At 44.7% G+C, this 17,278-nt stretch overlaps 1 protein-coding gene across 5 annotated transcripts in view; it reads right to left on the bottom strand.

Annotated features, from left to right (window-relative positions):
* Window positions 1–2,100: 2,100 nt before the first annotated feature.
* The window catches only part of TFDP2 (transcription factor Dp-2), a 166,649-nt gene continuing 151,471 nt past the window's right edge, over window positions 2,101–17,278 (bottom strand). For all 5 annotated transcript variants that reach the window (XM_082840246.1, XM_082840247.1, XM_082840248.1 and 2 more), the window contains 5 exons: window positions 16,767–16,835; window positions 12,231–12,382; window positions 8,217–8,383; window positions 4,130–4,235; window positions 2,101–3,914 (listed from right to left, as the gene is read on the bottom strand). In XM_082840246.1, coding sequence (XP_082696372.1) covers window positions 3,731–3,914; window positions 4,130–4,235; window positions 8,217–8,383; window positions 12,231–12,382; window positions 16,767–16,835 — 678 coding nt within the window. In that variant the 3' untranslated portion in view covers window positions 2,101–3,730. The remainder of the gene's footprint in view (window positions 3,915–4,129; window positions 4,236–8,216; window positions 8,384–12,230; window positions 12,383–16,766; window positions 16,836–17,278) is intronic.

Below are 17,278 nucleotides of genomic sequence, written 5' to 3'. Positions count from 1 at the left end.
CGTACACTGAAAGCTGGAAGAGTGGGGCCTTTGGAATTTAGCAGAGATTTCCAAGTGCACGTTATGGGGTAGGGTGGCCTGGTAGGGAGGTCTTTCAATTGTCTGATTCAGAACAGAAGTCACTTTCTCAGGGGGCCTTCCCCGGATACCGCCAGCCAAAGCAGCCTTTCCCCCACTGCCCCATGACCCTGTCATTTTTTCCACAGCACGAATCAACCTGAACATCTTCTGTCCTGTATTCACTCACACACTTACTGAAGGATTAAATCTTCCCATTCACCGTCCAGCCCCGACCCTGCAGGGACCACTGTGGCAGTGCAGCCTTAAAGGCCACCTCACAGATGTGCCCGAGGCGAGGGGCCTGGTGAGGTGTCAGAGGCCACGTGAAGTGACTCACGCATGAAGCTAACCAGGCTTCTCCCCCTGCGTGTGGTTCTTGTAGGAAGAGCTGAGGCAATTTCCTTCCTTTGCTAACCCTGCCCCACCCATGCCCACTAAGCTCTGACGGTCCCAGGGCCCAGGTTACACCCAAACTTTGCTGTCTCTACAACCTGAGCAGCCCAGAAAGGGCTGTGTTTTACCAAACAGCCGAGTTTCTGATGTCTGCACGGCTCAAGTGAGCCACGCCTTTGTGGAATTCTCTCTGCTTGAATTACCTGCAGGGGCTCATGTGTACCTGGGGGCTGCCCCTGGCATCATTTTTCAGGTAGGGCAGAGTATGGGGACAACTGTAAATTCTGCTAACGAAGAGAGTTATCCTCTTTATCCCGGTGAAGTGGCAGCCAACTGCAGACAGTTTTCTCCCCACCATTTCTAGAAGACAGGGGTCATTTGTAAAGTTTTGCAGGGGGGCGGGCAGCGCTGAGAGGTGAGGAATCACCGTCTCAGCACCTCCTCTCCTGGCCCCTCCCCGAGGTCCTCCGTGATCATAAGGCACAGTTTATGCCAACACTTCCTGAAGCTGCTCCCATCACCTTGTCATCACAGGAGAAAACGAAGCGGGTCAGACAGACGCGCAGCGGGGAAGGGCAGGAAGTGTGGGCGGCTGCCTGGGCGCCATGGGCACTGCCTGGACCCTCCCACATCAGGGCCAAAGACGGCAGGCTTGGTGCCACCTGCGCGGGTGCTAAACGGATCACGACTTCACCGACTGGGCGACACCGTGCACCGGAAAGGTTACCGAATACACTGGCGCTTGAGGGAAAAGGGGACTCTTGAACTTCCCCCAAGCAGAGTGTAACCAGCACCCTCTGGGAGGGGTGTCCGCGCGTGTGTGTACATGTGCGTGTGCAAATAACCCCAAGTGCTACTCCTATAGAGAAGCCTGGATGTTGTAACCGCAATTTCCTTTTTTTTTTTTTTCTGTTTGATTTCTATATGAAATTGTGACTGAGTAATGAACTTTAGAACCACATAAATCTGTTTAGGGGAGAAGCAGAAGAATGACAGAATTTCTCTTTCTAAACATGAGTCTAGCTTTCTGCTCAGGTAAAGCCTTACACCCGTGACAACACATCCTGTGACCACAGTGTGACTCTGCTGGGCGTCCTCAGCAGTAACCCAAGGGTGTCACTGAGGAACGGAGGCCACTTCCTGCCAAACAAACAAACACCACACGCCGCTCGCTGGCTGCGGAGGCCACTGATGGGGCACCAGTAACGAATGGTAAGAGTCTTTGGTTGCTTTTTCTTTTAAACCCATATTTTATCAGCAGCAGAGAGAGAACGGAGAAGGGAGGGGATCGGTGCCCCACGAACTCTGGCAAGGAGCCTGCTACCTGGTAGAGGAGTGCTCACGATTGGTGTACCTGTCATGAACGCTGACGTGTGGCCCTGGGACCTGCGGCATGGTATTCTGAAGTCTGAAAAGCCCGCTGTGGCCCTGGGCCTCTCCAGGTCCCCGCTGGGCCCCTTTCAAGTCCAGGGGCAAGAAAAGTTGGGCTCGGGAGAGGGAGAGGCAGGCTGAAGGAGACCCGGTTTTTCCCTGATGGTGCAGCTGACACCTTCCAGGCAGAACGTGCCCTGGAGGCCCTCGGGCCCTCCCTCCCGCGCCCACCCCGGCCTCAGGGTGGCCCGGAACTCAGGCTGCTACGGGGCCCTCCTGCACCTGCCTCCACCTCTACGGCCCCTCCGCACTCTGAGTCTGCGCTATGGCTTATTCCTGATGGAATGCGTTTTGTCTCAAAGGAACTTAGAGTTGTACATCCTTGTGTACTGGTTGTTTGGGTCAGCCAGGCCCTTCCCCACCGGCTCACTGTGGGCACCGGCTCCCGCGCTCCCCCTGCGGGGCTTAGGGAAGAGCCGGTTTGGGCTGAGCTCAGCGCTGAGCCCACAGACGCTGGATGCATAATCTCGGGGCAAATCCAAATGATTCAAGTCAGAGATTTAGAGTTAATCTTTCTTCCATTATCGTTTGCTCCTTTCCAAGACCTTAACTAATGTGCGCTTAGGTCGGGGTTTGGCTGTGGCGGCAGTGTCTCCACACTCATATTCAGAGGGCCGGGAAGTGAACCCAGCAGTGCGCGGTTCCTAGCGGCATCTTTGGCTCTGACCTGACAGTCTATGTCCTGATCTACTGCACACCCAGTCACCTGGAGTGCTCAACGTTTTTTGGTGTTTCTGTGAAACACTGAATATCGGGTGAGTTTGAAATGCGTTTGACCCAGGAATCAACCCAATATGGTCATTTTGATGAATGAGAATGTACCAAAGGTGACATGGACAGGAAAACATTGCTGTTCGTATTCTGGAAATACTTTTCAGACAAAAGTAATGACAGTTCATTTTCACAAATTGCACACGGGGTGAAATCATACAATTACGGCAGGGAACTTGTAAGCAAGCAACTCGGTCATAGGGACTTGTTCCTTTGTTTTGTTCTAGGTGAAAAAGCGGTATGAAATGCATAGCTCTGATTAAAACGATAGAGACAATTTTCTTCTCTTGTAAAACTCCAGATTTAGGTTGCTGGCGAAAGGCAGTGCTGGCAAAGTATTTAATGCACGTGGAAATGCTATTCTATTTTGGCTTCCAGAAGTAGCCCTAGAAAATTCTATGCACCAATGCATTGGCTAATAGTGATCATTTCAGTTTGACTATAAATTATTCTAAATGTCACTTAAGTACTCAAGAATTAGCGTTCGCTCCTTTCTAGAAGCCGTCTAAGGCAGCTGATGCGTAAAGCACCTCGACTAGACTTTCAACTAGTTCAGCGGTTCAATCTGTGCTCCTTGGGCCACGAGGGTCTCCATCCCTCGCTGTACAGCTCCTCCCACCGGGAACCTCTCGCGTTCAGCTCCGCCTCGTGAAAGGCAGCCCAGAGCAGGGAGCGGGGCGTGGGGCACACGGCCGTCGGGGACTGTTCATGGAGCCACCTCGGCAATAAGGAGGGCTGCATGGGTTTGGGGGCCACGGCGCCCCGCCTCACGGAAGATAAATGCGCTGCGTTCGTGCTGCCAAGTCAGGGACTATCCCCCTCTGCCACCTCCGAGTACGTGCTTTGTTTGCCATGTGATCTACTGCTCTGTCGTTCAGGGTTTTCATTCACACTACGTTAACTTTCACCTCAATCCTCTCAGCCTTCAGGTAATTTGCTTATTGTGTTTCCCTAGTTTTCACTGAACACACAGTGCAAACAAAGGCAAAGACCGAAGCAATCGTTTCAAACACAAGAGCTCACACTAAAAACACACATGAGCATCAAAGAGCAGAACGTGGGTCTGCGCCTGTCTTTATTCTGGGGAGGAGGAGTCCTCCTCGTCCTCGTCCTCGTCCTCGTCGTTGAGGGAACAGGGGGTCTCGCCTCGGGACTCAGAGCAGTGGGAGGCCGCACTGCCGGACCGGTGAGTGTCTGCGGCCAGGAGCCGCCCCGTTGCTAAGGCCACTTCAGCATCCAAGCACAACCCTTGGTTTGCACTAGCAAACAATTGAAAACACACAGGCTCATTAACGTGGTGGATGTCTCAAGCTTTGGAGAACACAGGGAAAAGAACCCGGGGAAGGGGGGAGCCGCAGGCCAGCCCTGCCGGAGTCGCCTGGGACCCGGCCAGCCGGCGCAGCACACTGGCTCTCCCCTCCAGGGAGGGTCAGGGCTTCGCGGCTCGCCCTTCTCACCCTGAAAAAATACGTACCTTGATTGGGACAAGGTGGCACCAGCGGTCAGGTCTAAGTTTGAAACTGACTGGGTAGAGTTCAAAAGCAGTCCCTGATTTAACCACGACGGTCCTGTGGAGATATCTACAGGGAAAAACAAAAACAGATGGCAGCTCTGTAAGTTCCGTGGCTGCTTTTGTTATGGCGTGAAGAAAACACAGACAAGTAAGGCCCTCGGCCTGTTCTGAATTACAGCCGGACGAGTTTCCTGCCCTGGGAAGAACCCAGGTTTCTCCAGCTTGGAAAACAGAACTGAAGAGCGGCAGGTGGGTGGGTGGGTGGGGGATACAGGAAGGCAGACTACAGCAGGGAAGAATTCAAATTAAGCCAATCACAGACTCTTCATCCTTTTTTCTTACAGAAGACCTCGAGAGGGCAGCTCACTCAGTACAGTGAGAGCTGTACTAGTCCTGAACACCCGCACAAAAGCCTCTGGCCGGGGTGTTAACAAGCTGAGCACGAGTGGGTGCAGACAAAGTCACGTCGCAATGTCTTAGGCCAGAAGGACAGACACATTTTTGCCCAAGGCCCCCAGCACGCCGTCCTTTCGTGCCCCCTGGTGAACTCAGTGCTATTAGGCACCAGAGGCCTAGTCTTCTTCCTGGTACCCTCTGCTTTACAACTTGAACTAGACCTTATTTTAAAAGGCCACGCACAGTCGCGTTTTTCATGAGGGCGAGACAGGCGTTGCTGTTTTAGTCTGTATGAAACATTTTGGCTACGTCCTTGCAATCTCATTTTCTAGGCATTTACCATAGTTTTCCTATCACGACCTTGACCAATTCTTATTGTACTTCGACTTGTTTAACGCTTGTCTCCTTATCTAGAATGTTAGCTAAGAGAAGGCAGTGACTGGAAGGAACATCTGAGATCTGTTACCGCACGAAGGAGTACCATCTCTTTCAACGGTGAGTTTACAACACAGGTGGTAGGTACAGCAGAAATGCATTCCTAAAAGAAGAAACTTATGTGACTTACGTTGTGAGTTAAGACCAAGTGTATGCTGAGAAAGTGTAATTTGCCAAATAAGCTTTTATTATACTTAATCAAAATAGTTTTATAATCACTGTGCAAAAAGGAAAAGAAACTGTGTACTGGGATTGGAAACTCCACTATCCTGGCACTACCTGACCAAGTGAGAGGCTCCCCACGTAGGAAAAAAGTAAACTAAATGACTACATTCATCTTAAAACGGCCTTGTGGATCTTTTCTTCCCAGGCGAACTAAGGCAGCTGTGGGGAAAAAAACAACAACAAAATCCCTTCAATTCTAAGAAGAAGAGTAGACTTTAAACACATACAATAGGAACAAGTCCGTACATAATGAAATTAAAGCCAGAATCCTGTGCTAAGTGTTATCGATTAGTATATATGGAAACCTTCTGCCAGAACACAGCTCTTGACACATTTTCTTTTCACAGTGGCTCTGAGAAGCCCACATTTCTTTCTTTCCTAGGACCCACACAACGGTTCTCACAACTCTCCTCAAGAGCCACCCTGTCCCTCCACATACTGAAGGCACACACCTTCTGCTTCTGAACTAACCTGAAAGTCTGTATCCCGGTCTGCAAACAAGGTCACGAAGAGATCAAAGCCACGGAGCCCGCCTAATCGCCCTGAGTCTTTTCACTGAGAATGAGCTAAAATAAAGTCCTGGTGATCTGTGGAGTAAGAGCTTTATGCAGACCCTGCTGGGCGGCTAGGGTGCCTGAGCTGCTAATAAAACAGGACGTCCTTCTCGGGGGGGGGCGAGGGGAGCACGGAGCGGGTCGGGGTGAGGACGGGGAACTGGGTCGCTGAGGGGTGAGAAGAGGGGGTCCCATTTGCAGGAGGCGGGTGGTGCGAATTTAAAAACTAAATCCAACAGAAACCAAATCTCAATCAACAGACTCTTGTGTTGTGACTAAAGGGCCAAAACCATAAAACAAAATAAAAACAACCTCTTTGCTTATATTTGACTTAATATACTTTAGAATTTCTCATCATGTTTTAAAGGCATTTTAATATTAGTTCTAGGTAGTAATGCTTAAAAATGAAGGAAACTGGCAAAAGCAAAGGCAAAAGAATGCTTTTGTCTATACATCCAAATTCTATGTGCAGAATATACCACAGTCTTAGGAACTAGGACAGTCGTAAAGAAGATTTCTGAATTAGTGAAAATCTGAATTTTAGAACATGCAAAACATAGTGTTTCCATTTTCAAGTACACTCACTATACTCTTAAAACACCCCAATTTAAAAATGGGCAAAGGATCTGAATAGACATTTCTACAAGGAAGATATACAAATCGCCAGTAAACACATGAAAAGATGCTCATCGTCATCCGTCATGAGGAAAATGCAAATTGAAACCACCGTGAAACACCACTTCACATCCACCAGGATGGTTGCGATAAAAAAGATGAACAAGCGTGGAGAAGGATATGGAGAAACCAGAACCCTGGTACATTGCTGGTAGGATTGTAAAACAGTACAACTGCTTTGGAAAATAGTTTGGCAGTTCCTCAGAATGTTAAATACAGTTTATCATATGACCCAGCAATTCCACTGCTTGGCATACACCCAACAGAACCAAAAGCTTACGTTCATAAAAAAACATGTACAAGAATGTCTACAGCAACATCATTCATAATAGCTAAAAACTGAAAACAATCCCAATGTCCTCCAACTAACAAATGGATTAAAAAAATGTGGTATATCCACAAAACGGCAATACAAAGGGATGAAGCAGGATGGATGAATCTTGAAAACATTACATTAAGTAAAAGAAGTCAGTCACCAAGGCTACATATTATATGATTCCATTTCTATGAGAGGTCCAGAATGGACAAATTCACAGTGACAGGAAGTAGATCAGTGGTTGCCAGGAGCCGGGAGGAAAGGAGGAATAAAGGGTGACTGCTAGTGTATGTGGGGTTTCTTTTTGGGGTGATGAGACGTTTTAGAATGAGATAATGGTTGGTGATGACTGCATAATAACCCTGTAAATATACTTAAAACCACTGAATTGTACACTTTAAAATGTATTTTGGGCTTCCCTGGTAGCGCAGTGGTTAAGAATCCACCTGCCAATGCAGGGGACACGGGTTCAAGCCCTGGTCTGGGAAGAACCCGCAGGCCGTGGAGCAACTAAGCCTGCACACCACAACTATTGAGCCTGTGAGCCACGACTACTGAGCCCGCGCGCCTGGAACCCATGCTCCGCAACAAGAGAAGCCACAGCAATGAGAAGTCCACACACAGCAACAAAGAGTAGCCCCGCTAGCCGCAACTAGAGAAAGCCCGCCCGCAGCACCAGAGACCCAATGCAGCCAAAAATAAATAACTTTTTTAAAAAAATGGTGTATTAATGGTACATGAATTAAATCTCAATTTTAAAAAATTACAATACCATTTCACATCCACCTGCCTGGGAAGATAAAACTCTTTCACTCTGCAGGTGAGAGTGTAACTTGGCAAAATCAGATTGGAAAGCTGTGGCATCATCTAGTAACGATGAAGATGCACCCGACTCTGACCCAGCAATCTCACTCTATACACTTGCACACAGTCACCGGGATACAGTTACGGGGATGTTCAAAGCAGCACCGTTTAAATATCAAGAGACTGGAAACAAACTAAAGGTTTATGATCAGTAAAATGAACAAATAAATTGTGCTTTACCCACATACTAGAATTCTACGCATACAAGAATTCTATGTAAAAATGCATCAACTACAGCGATATGAAACCATGTGGACAAATCTAAAGAACATGATGTTGAGTGAAAAAAGTCAAATCACGAAAGAATATATCACTATGATTCTATTTATGTAAAGGCGAGACTTAGGCAAAACTAATAAATTGTTTCCAGCTTACTGTATTTGTTTGTGTTTGTGTCTCTAAAGAAAAGCAAGTAGTGATAAACAAGAAATTCAAGAGAGAGGTTACATTTTAGGGTAGGGAAGGGCACAGAATTGAGGAAGGGCATACAGTGTGGGCTTTAATTTTCTATGAGAAAGGTTTTAGCAAGTTAGGGTCTGACATTTAATCAAGGACAACACTGAAAAAGCATGAGTTAACATACCTGTGATATAACCTTCTAAAGCCTTTGGCACCAGTGATTTAGCAAGTTTCAGATCCTCCAAGGAGCACTTGCCTGACTCCAGGCCAAAGGACATTCCCATCCGCTTCAGCACTTCTATGTCATCATGAATCTCAAAGGTATTGTCAAAATTAAAAAGATATTCAAACCTGCATCAGGAAACAAAGTTAGTGTGGGGTTTTCTGCGGTATTGGGGAGGTCTGAATAGTTTTGTACTCTGCATATTCAATAAAAGAATGAGGACCTAAACTCAGCTACAGTACTAGAAATTGTTACCGTTTAGGGCAATGAGTCATTCTGCTGGGTTCAGAAGAACGACATCTCAAATAAACCACTTGCCAATTAAAACACCTTTCCTGTGACAGACAACAGGAGTCCATAAATTTCAGCCCTCATTAAGCTGTGGCAAACTGGAGACAGAAATTTTGGTCTAAATCTAATACTTTTCAAAGCTGTCTATAACTTTGTCACAAAAGATAAAATATTAAGGAAGCCTTCCCATGTAGGCATTTTTCCAAAGTAGATATACAGGTGGCCAAAAGACACATGAAAAGATGCTCAACATCGCTAATCGTCAGGGAAATGCAAATCAAACCCACAATAAGATATCACCTCACACCTGTCAGAATGGCTATCATCAAAAAGACAACAAATAACAAATGCTGGAGAGGGTGTGGAGAAAAGGGAACCCTTGTGCACTGCTGCTGGGAGTGTAAACTGGTGCAGCCACTATGGAAAACAGTATGGAGGTTTCCTCAAAAAATTAAAAAAAGAACTACCATACTATCTAGCAATTCCACTTCTAGGTATTTACCTGAAGAAAACAAAAACACTAATTCAGAAACATAAAGTGCACACCCAATGTTCACTGAAGCATTATTTACAATAGCCATGATATGGAAGCAACTGAAGTGTCCATCAATAGATGAACGAATAAAGATGTGGTATGTACACACACACACACACACACACACACACACACACACACACAAACACAGAGGAATATTCCTAGTCAGGCATTAAAAAAAAACAAACAAAAACCTTGCTGTTTGCGACAACATGGATAGATCTAGAGGGTATTACGCTAAATGAAATAAGCCAGGCAGAGACAGACAAATATCATATGATCTCACTTATATGTGGAATCTAAAAGATGAAACAAATAAAAATACATTCATAGAGAACAAATGGGTGGTCGGTTGCCAGATGGGAGGGGCTGAAGGTGGTGGGTGAAATAAGTGAAGGGGATTAAAAGGTACAGACCTCCAATTATAAAATAAGCCATGGGGATATAATATATAGCATAAGGAATATGGTCAATAATATTGTAATAAGTTTGTACGGGGAAAGATGGTTACCAGACTTATCACGGTGATCATTTTGTAATGGATGCAAGTGTCAAATCCCTATGTTGTACACCTGAAACTAACATAACATTGTATGTCAACTATACTTCAATAAAAACAAATAAAGCAAGCAGTCATTAACAAAAAAATAACGCAAAGAAAGCCTTTCCAATTTAATATCTAACTTTCCTACTATGAGTTGGCCTAACTAGGGTTGAGGAAAAAGCATGTTGGATGCTTACTTCATTTTCATGAGTCAAGTGTTAGCTACAGAAGTACATTAACAGAAATTCAGAAAAAAAAGAAACCACACAAAATCTGGAGTGGATGCCTGCCCCAGGGGTGACTTCAGGCATACGTTAAAAGCTGAAGGTTTCAGGTTTCGTAAATGTAATCATCATTGTGGGAAAGCCTCCTGGCTAAGGGGAAAGGATTGCATCACCAAAGTAACTGAAAGACCAGGCTTTTGCAGCCCACCTTGAATAACAAGCTCCTACAAGCAGCTCAGAGCCTCCTTCCCTCCACTCAGGGGAGGGCGAGGAAAGGGCACGAGTCAGTAACCACCCAAGAAGGACAAGAATCCTTAATTCCCTTAGGTCTCTGGTCCCCACACTTTCCTGCTACTCTTTTAGACCTCAAAGATTAACCAAAGAAGAGAATTTTAATGATTTCCCACAAAACAAGAGACTAACTAGAGAGAATAACTAGAATTCTAACAGTTTTTCCCGAAAATATGTTAACCATTCTCTAGAATTCTCAGATTTATAAGAATATGTCACAAGTCCTTGTAGACACATGTTTCTGTAAAGAATTTTAAGTGTGTGAATAATAATACATCTACCATTTGGGCTGGTCCTTTATGAATTTAACATCTGTAAACCAGCAAGTTAAATACTATAATTCTTGTTTTTACAGAGGAAGAAATGAGATCTCAGAGAAGTTAAGAAACTATACAACTAGAGGAAAGATTGAAAAATGCATCTTCTGACATCACAGCCTGCACGGTCCCTACTATTTCTACTTGTGTCTATAGGCTTAATTACCAAATACTCTAGAAATCCCTGTTGTTTCTCTTACTCTTCTTCTTTTTTTTGGTTCCTTCTTATTTAAGTGACCCATAATCTCTGTATGCCATCAAGACAGGGAAGCAACACTGCCAGAGAAAAGAGTGGGAGAAACCAGGAGTGGTAAAGCCCCACGGTGATGCAGTAGCTCTAAGAGGCTCGAAGTTCCAGTCCCCAGGACAGTCCTAGGCTACGCCTCTGGCACCGATGTGGTTACTGAGCCCTCTTTTGCTCTCAAACGTGTCCCAAATTTGGATGCTAAGTTATATGCTGACTCCTTGGAAAAGTAGCTAACATTTACAAAGCACTTTCCATGAGTCAGACCTCTTAGAGGCATAATCTTACTTAATCCTCACAACAAGGCTAAGGAAGTGACAGAGGCCCCGGCATCATCCCCATTTGTTCTTTGGACACAGAGCTTTTGAAGCAGTTAAATGCGGGAGCCACAACTCACACTTGTGTCTGCCTCACTCTGCACCCTATGCCCTTAACGACCTCGATATTGGTCACAGCCTGAAGACCACTACTGTTTTCATGAAGGGTAAAATAAGTTACAAATAGATTCTGTATTTTGAAAACTGCTGTTTCTCACTTACTGTGATAAATATTGCCATCAATCTTAAAGTGAAAAACATGCTGGTGGGAATGTAAACTGGTGCAGCCACTGGAAAACAGTATGGAGGTTTCTCAAAAAATTAAAAATAGAACTATCACATGATCCAGCAATCCCACTTCTGGGTATACGTCTAAAGGAAATGAAATAACTATCCTGAAAAGATATCTGTACTCCCATGTTCACTGACTGCAGCATGATTTATAATAGCCGAGGCATGGAAACAACCTGTGTCCATCATCGGATGGGTGGATAAAGAAAATGTGGTGTACTTAGAAAATGGAATATTCAGCCATAAAAAAAAGGAAATTCTGCCATTTGCAATAACACGGATGATGGACCTTATATGTGGATCTTAAAAACCAAACTTATAGGTGCAGAGAACAGACTGGTGGTTGCCAGAGATTGGGGGTGAGTAAAATGAATGAAGGTCATAAATAGTACAAACTTCAAGTTATAAGGTAATAGGAAAGCAAGCAAGCAGAGAAGGCATCTAGCACTTTCATGTCTATTCATTCATTATAAACAGAAGCACACTCAAATACGATACAGCAAAACAAACAACTGCTTTAGTGCCGCATGTTGATCTCAACTATTTCCACCATAAATGACAGTAATCACTAGTGAACCTACCTTGTCCCAGACCCCAGTGACGCTCTACTTTACCGCAGTGACTTGCCCAGACTTATACCATATACGTGTATATACGTGCACATCCTGACTTGGGCACCAGTATGCCTGTAGCACTGGCAGCACAGTGCCAGGCTCAAGAGAGGGGCCTGCGGAGGGTGAATGTGGAAGCAAGCGCTAGGAGATGACAGCACTCCACGTTTGAAAAGCTTGTTTCATGAGCCCCAAGGAAGTTAGCCTTGGTGCGCTCAGATAATGGGTACAACCTTCTTTATTTTGCAAATGATAGGAATCAGGTTAACAGAAGGTCAGCCCTGCCCTCTGCCGCTGGTTCCCCACTTACTTGTCACTTGAGATGCTGCAGTCTATAACTGTTTTTCTGCTTGTATTGATGATTATAAATGGCAGCTGAATGGTGGAGTTCAGAGCTGGAGGGCCCTGGTTCTGCTGTTCGTTTTGCCGATTTCTCTGTACCAGGTTTTTGAAAGCGATTTGCTGTAATGATCAACAAAATTACCCGTATAGTTATTTAACGTGGATAAGTGAGTTGGAACTAAATGAATTAAATACATTTAAAATATAGTTTAAAATTAGAGCATTTAAAGAGGCCCTTCACCTACGAGTTAATTAAACATTTAAGAAAAAAGATTAGAATGATCCAACTCAATAAATATATTTCGAGGGAAAGAAAATATACATTTAAATGGTGTCTAACATATCCTATCACAGAAAATGGGACCCATGGTTTCCATCAAGCATAGAAACAGGATCTTACAAATCTGGGAGAGCCAGTGGCACCTACAACTCTTCTTAGAGTGATACAGCAACAGATACAGTGTTTATCTAACACAGACTCCTGAGAGTTTAGGGTTAAAAATATGCCCCTTAGATTGTCTAGCCCAGAAATATGCAAACTTTATAAAGCCACGGAATGCTTGCTTCAAATGAAATCTTCTGGGACACCCACTGTTTATAAAACAGATCAAAGCATCCTTGCTCTGGCTGGCTGCACTGGGGCTGAGTCCTGAGTCCTGCCAGCTCTGCCCTCATTCACCGCTTAGTTCCTTCACAGAACTTCTAAGCATCTTTAGGGCACAGTTTGGAATCTAGTCCAAGCCCCTCCCCACCTGATATCTTCCAGATGAGGGAACTGAGGCTTCGCATTGATTATAAGGTATATAAGGCCTGAATCTTTACAATGAATTTTGCTGCTACTTTTAAGTTATAACCATTAATCAAAAGTCAAAGAAAGAGGCCCTGCCACCCCCTTTATTTTATTTAAAAATTTTATTTTATTTATTTAATTTTGGCTGTGTTGGGTCTTCATTGCAGTGCGTGGGCTTCTCATTGTGGTGGCTTCTCCTGTTGCAGAGCACGGGCTTTAGGCGCACGGGCTTCAGTAGTTGCGGCACGTGGGCTCAGTAGTTGTGGCTCGCAGACTCTAGAGCACAGGCTCAGTAGTTGTGGCTCATGGGCTTAGTTGCTCCGCGGCACGTGGGATCTTCCCAGACCAGGGCTCGAACCCGTGTCCCCTGCCTTGGCAGGTGGATTCTCAACCACTGTGCCACCAGGGAAGCCCCCCACCCCCCTTTAAATAAGGCAAACGTATCTCAGAATTCCACAGCTAGAAAGACCTTACGCAGCTGAAGTCTTTCATCTGCTTGTGGAACAGATACTGGCTTAAAAAGCTCCTAAAGTCACAGCCTTTCAACCCTTCCATCAGCGTGTTCCCTCTTCTCACCCAGTAGTGATGCATTTAAATTATTTTCTATGTTTTAGCAACCTTATCCTACGAAGGTTTATTTTAGGTCCTGGGCCTTAACTGAAGCTTAAGATTACTGTCATCTTAAAATGGCTGGGTGCTATCTCCCTAGAAAGTAAACACTTACTCTTTTAAAATGCACAAAACAGAAGGGAAGCCAATTTATTCTAGCCCTGACAGTGTGTCCAGAACCATCACTGTCAACACCATTCATTACCAAACATTACTTAAGTCATACTTATTAATTTGTTCTTTTCTGCTGCTAACGAACTAAGGCTATTTTATATTCAATGCTTAGTTCACTTAATAGAGGAAAAATATGCTGAAACTGTAAAACTGGGAAAAAGAATTATACTTTTGAATACTTCTGCCTAGCTTCCTTACTCTTCTAGAAAAAGCATCTTGGAGACACCCCCATACTTTTCCTAGCTTTGTGGTCCTAGTGCCATGGGAGGGCCTCGGTAAAGGGTGGAATATAAACAGCGGTAAGTAAAAGTTCTTATATATGTATGATTCATTGTTAAATAGTGTGTACATTTAATAGCATCAAAGATTTTTCTTGAGCTTCCCTGGTGGCGCAGTGGTTGAGAGTCCCCCTGCCGATGCAGGGGACACGGGTTCGTGCCCCGGTCCGGGAGGATCCCACATGCTGCAGAGCGGCTGGGCCCGTGAGCCATGGCCACTGAGCCTGCGCGTCCAGAGCCTGTGCTCCGCAACAGGAGAGGCCCCAACAGTAAGAGGACCACGTACTGCAAAAAAAAAAAAAAACAAAAACAAGATTTTTCTTGTGCAAAGCACTGTGAATACAGATATAAAGTTATTTGGATAGTAAAAAAGAAAAATCATTTCCCATTTGTTTTGGACTGAGTTCCTTATTTTTTGCCCTTTGATTTCCTTCAGCCTTTCGTTCGTTTCCGGGCTCATTAACATCTATTTCAGAGGCTAAGCAGCTTCAGGTGTTTTCAGACATTCATTTTGCCCTGCATTAGTAGCTCTGGAAGAGATTTACTGGCTGGAAGGGACAATGATACAGACAAAAGTAGGGCATCTAGATTATATGTAGGCAGAATCTACTCACACCATTCCTCTCCCACATCACCAAGGACGAAAGGGTGTCATGTAAGTAAAAGTGACCTGGGTCATGTGACGTCAGCAGCTGTGACCTTGTTAAAAAAATTAAGCTAGCTTAGCCGCAGCGAGGCAAATTTTTCCTGTTTCGGGACAACTTGCTTAATTTTACGAGGAAGAAATAAGCTATATGTCTACCAGGAGATTAGAAGTTATACTTGGGGTTTCATTTTAATGTTTAGAGAGACTTGCTTTTATAAATGTTGATAGCTAGGTTGTGCCTGGGTTGAAATCTTCCATAAACATTTACTTTGAGAGACAGTAGAGGAAAAGAAACTCAGGACTTAAAAAAAAAAAAAAAAAAGCAATGTTCATTGTATAAAGATAAACAGGGGAAAACATATTCCAGTTCATCCTCTGTGCTGGCCATCTAGGGATGGGAAAGCACCACATACATGAGGGCGATTTTGCCCAGCGCAAGTCTTTCTGATGAACAGATAATTACAGGCATACTGATAAACAGGTTTTTATAATAACATATGCCAAAAATCAAGCTCCAAAATGTTCCATGAGGGTTTTGAGGAAATGTGAGGAAGGCCTAGCACAGGGTTTCAGGGTCTGTGAGTGGGGAGGGAAATACTGCAGATGCTGCAGGGACAGGGACGACAGAGAGGCAGCCGGGGAAGGTGGCGGCGAGGCAGGCCAGGTCTCTCAGCAGGCAGAGCTGTACGGGGAGCAGCACAGGAATAAACTGTCAGTTTTCAAGTTTTGTTTTTCTTTTAAGCTGCAGAATGCTCTCTTCCAACAAAGCCTACTTTGGAAATCCAGTATGAAAAATACGTAAGACGCCTGCTCCAGAGGTAGTTCCCATTGGGGCCAGTGTGAGCTGCAGACACAGGGTAGCGAGAAGGCGGTGCCTAATGAGGAGGGAACATCTTGGCGGGGCAGCCTGCGTCGCGGGAGCCTCTGTCCCGTCTCCCCTGCCCCGCTTCCTCCCCTCCTTCCTTCCCAGACCACGCACAGCTGTGGAAGGGCTAGCGGTTTTCTCCTTCCTCTCTGATGTGTACGTAAAATGTGAAAAACAAACGAACAAAGAAATACACGTCTAGAAAGTGAAAAACAAAAATCTGGAACATGTAGGAATACTTAACCTATTCTGTCCATGAGACAAAGTGAGTATTTTAGGGGGGAAAAAAAATGTTACAATTATTTGGTAATTTATTGCTTCCTTTATTTCTGAAAAGTAGATTACACCAAAAGTGAAATAGGACCTATGGTTGTTCAAATCCACATCGATTTCAAGATTGGTTGAAAGCTTTTCATATAAAGATAATTTGCTGATTAAAAACAAAAGTATAAAGACTCGCTGGCTCATTTCACAAAGTTTTTCTGATTGGACTGAAAATGACTCGCTGTACTGCTCGAAGTGAATTTTTACACCAACTGACAATTACCAAAAATAGGTCCATTACCAAAAAAAAAAGGTCCATCTACCCTGTGATTTGACCTCGCATGATTTTATACAAGGCCTCGACGATATTTTTTTAAATTACCCAGACTCTAGAGTTATCAAAAAAAAGCATAAATACAGGGATCCTCATTACACTATAAAATTTAATTTTCCTAAACAGAAATGCATCTTAAGTTTTGGTATTTCTACAAAGCTTATTATGTTATAGTCACTTACAGATAGTAAGTATTACAGGTGGATTAGATTATTTTACTCAAAGCGCCTAAAATTTAACTAGCCTTATTCCTTGATGTTCCAAATAAGGGCTAAAATAATTTCTGTTCAGAGTAAGGGTAAGAGTCAAAAGTAAACTGTTGCATAATCTGTTCCACGTTAGAGCTGCTGTGAGGCCCCCTGATGTCGGTGGGGCGGGCAGGTCGTGAGCACGGTGATGAGCTCGGGTGTGGCAGAGGCTGCCCTAGCAGGGCCCCACCAGATCCTCAAAGGCACCCAAAGCAGAAAACGCTGACTCAAAGCAAGTAAGGGGAGAGGCAGAGTACAGGTAGGGAAGGTAACGAAACACACCCCCGCTTCTTTACCTGCAGGAGAAGTTCCTGAAGCTGGGCCCGCTTCTGCTTTATCCGTTCTATCCGCCTCTGCTTCTCGATCTTTAAAACACAGGTAACAAAACAGCATGAACATATGCAGAGTAGAAAGTACTGCTCGCTTTTCAGGTCCCAGTTCTGAGATATCGAGAATTTTCCTTAGAGACACTCAACCCGTTTTAACTACGAACATCAATAAAGGCAAATCGCACCTTCTGGGTTTGGGTGAGCACGCAGGCAAGACAGCAGAACTGTGGCAACTGCCATGATGACAACCATCCCCTGAGTGAACACTCGCTCTGCAGTACCTGTTGCTATTTATTACAGAAGCGCTTATCAGAGTAACAGCTAACACGTGGTGAATACCTACTCTACTTGCCAGCACTCAGCTGAGCCCTGGACACATGTTCTCTTAATTCGTCTTCACAAAACCCTAGAGGGAAGTACTGCTGTTACCCCTTCTGCAGTAAGGAAATGGAGGCACAGAGAAGGTTAAGTAACTGCCC

The sequence above is a fragment of the Leucopleurus acutus genome (genome assembly GCF_964270905.1).
Source record: "Leucopleurus acutus genome assembly, chromosome: 5".
In the NCBI taxonomy this organism is placed as follows: domain Eukaryota; kingdom Metazoa; phylum Chordata; class Mammalia; order Artiodactyla; family Delphinidae; genus Leucopleurus; species Leucopleurus acutus.
This window is presented reverse-complemented; position numbering and strand designations above follow the sequence as displayed.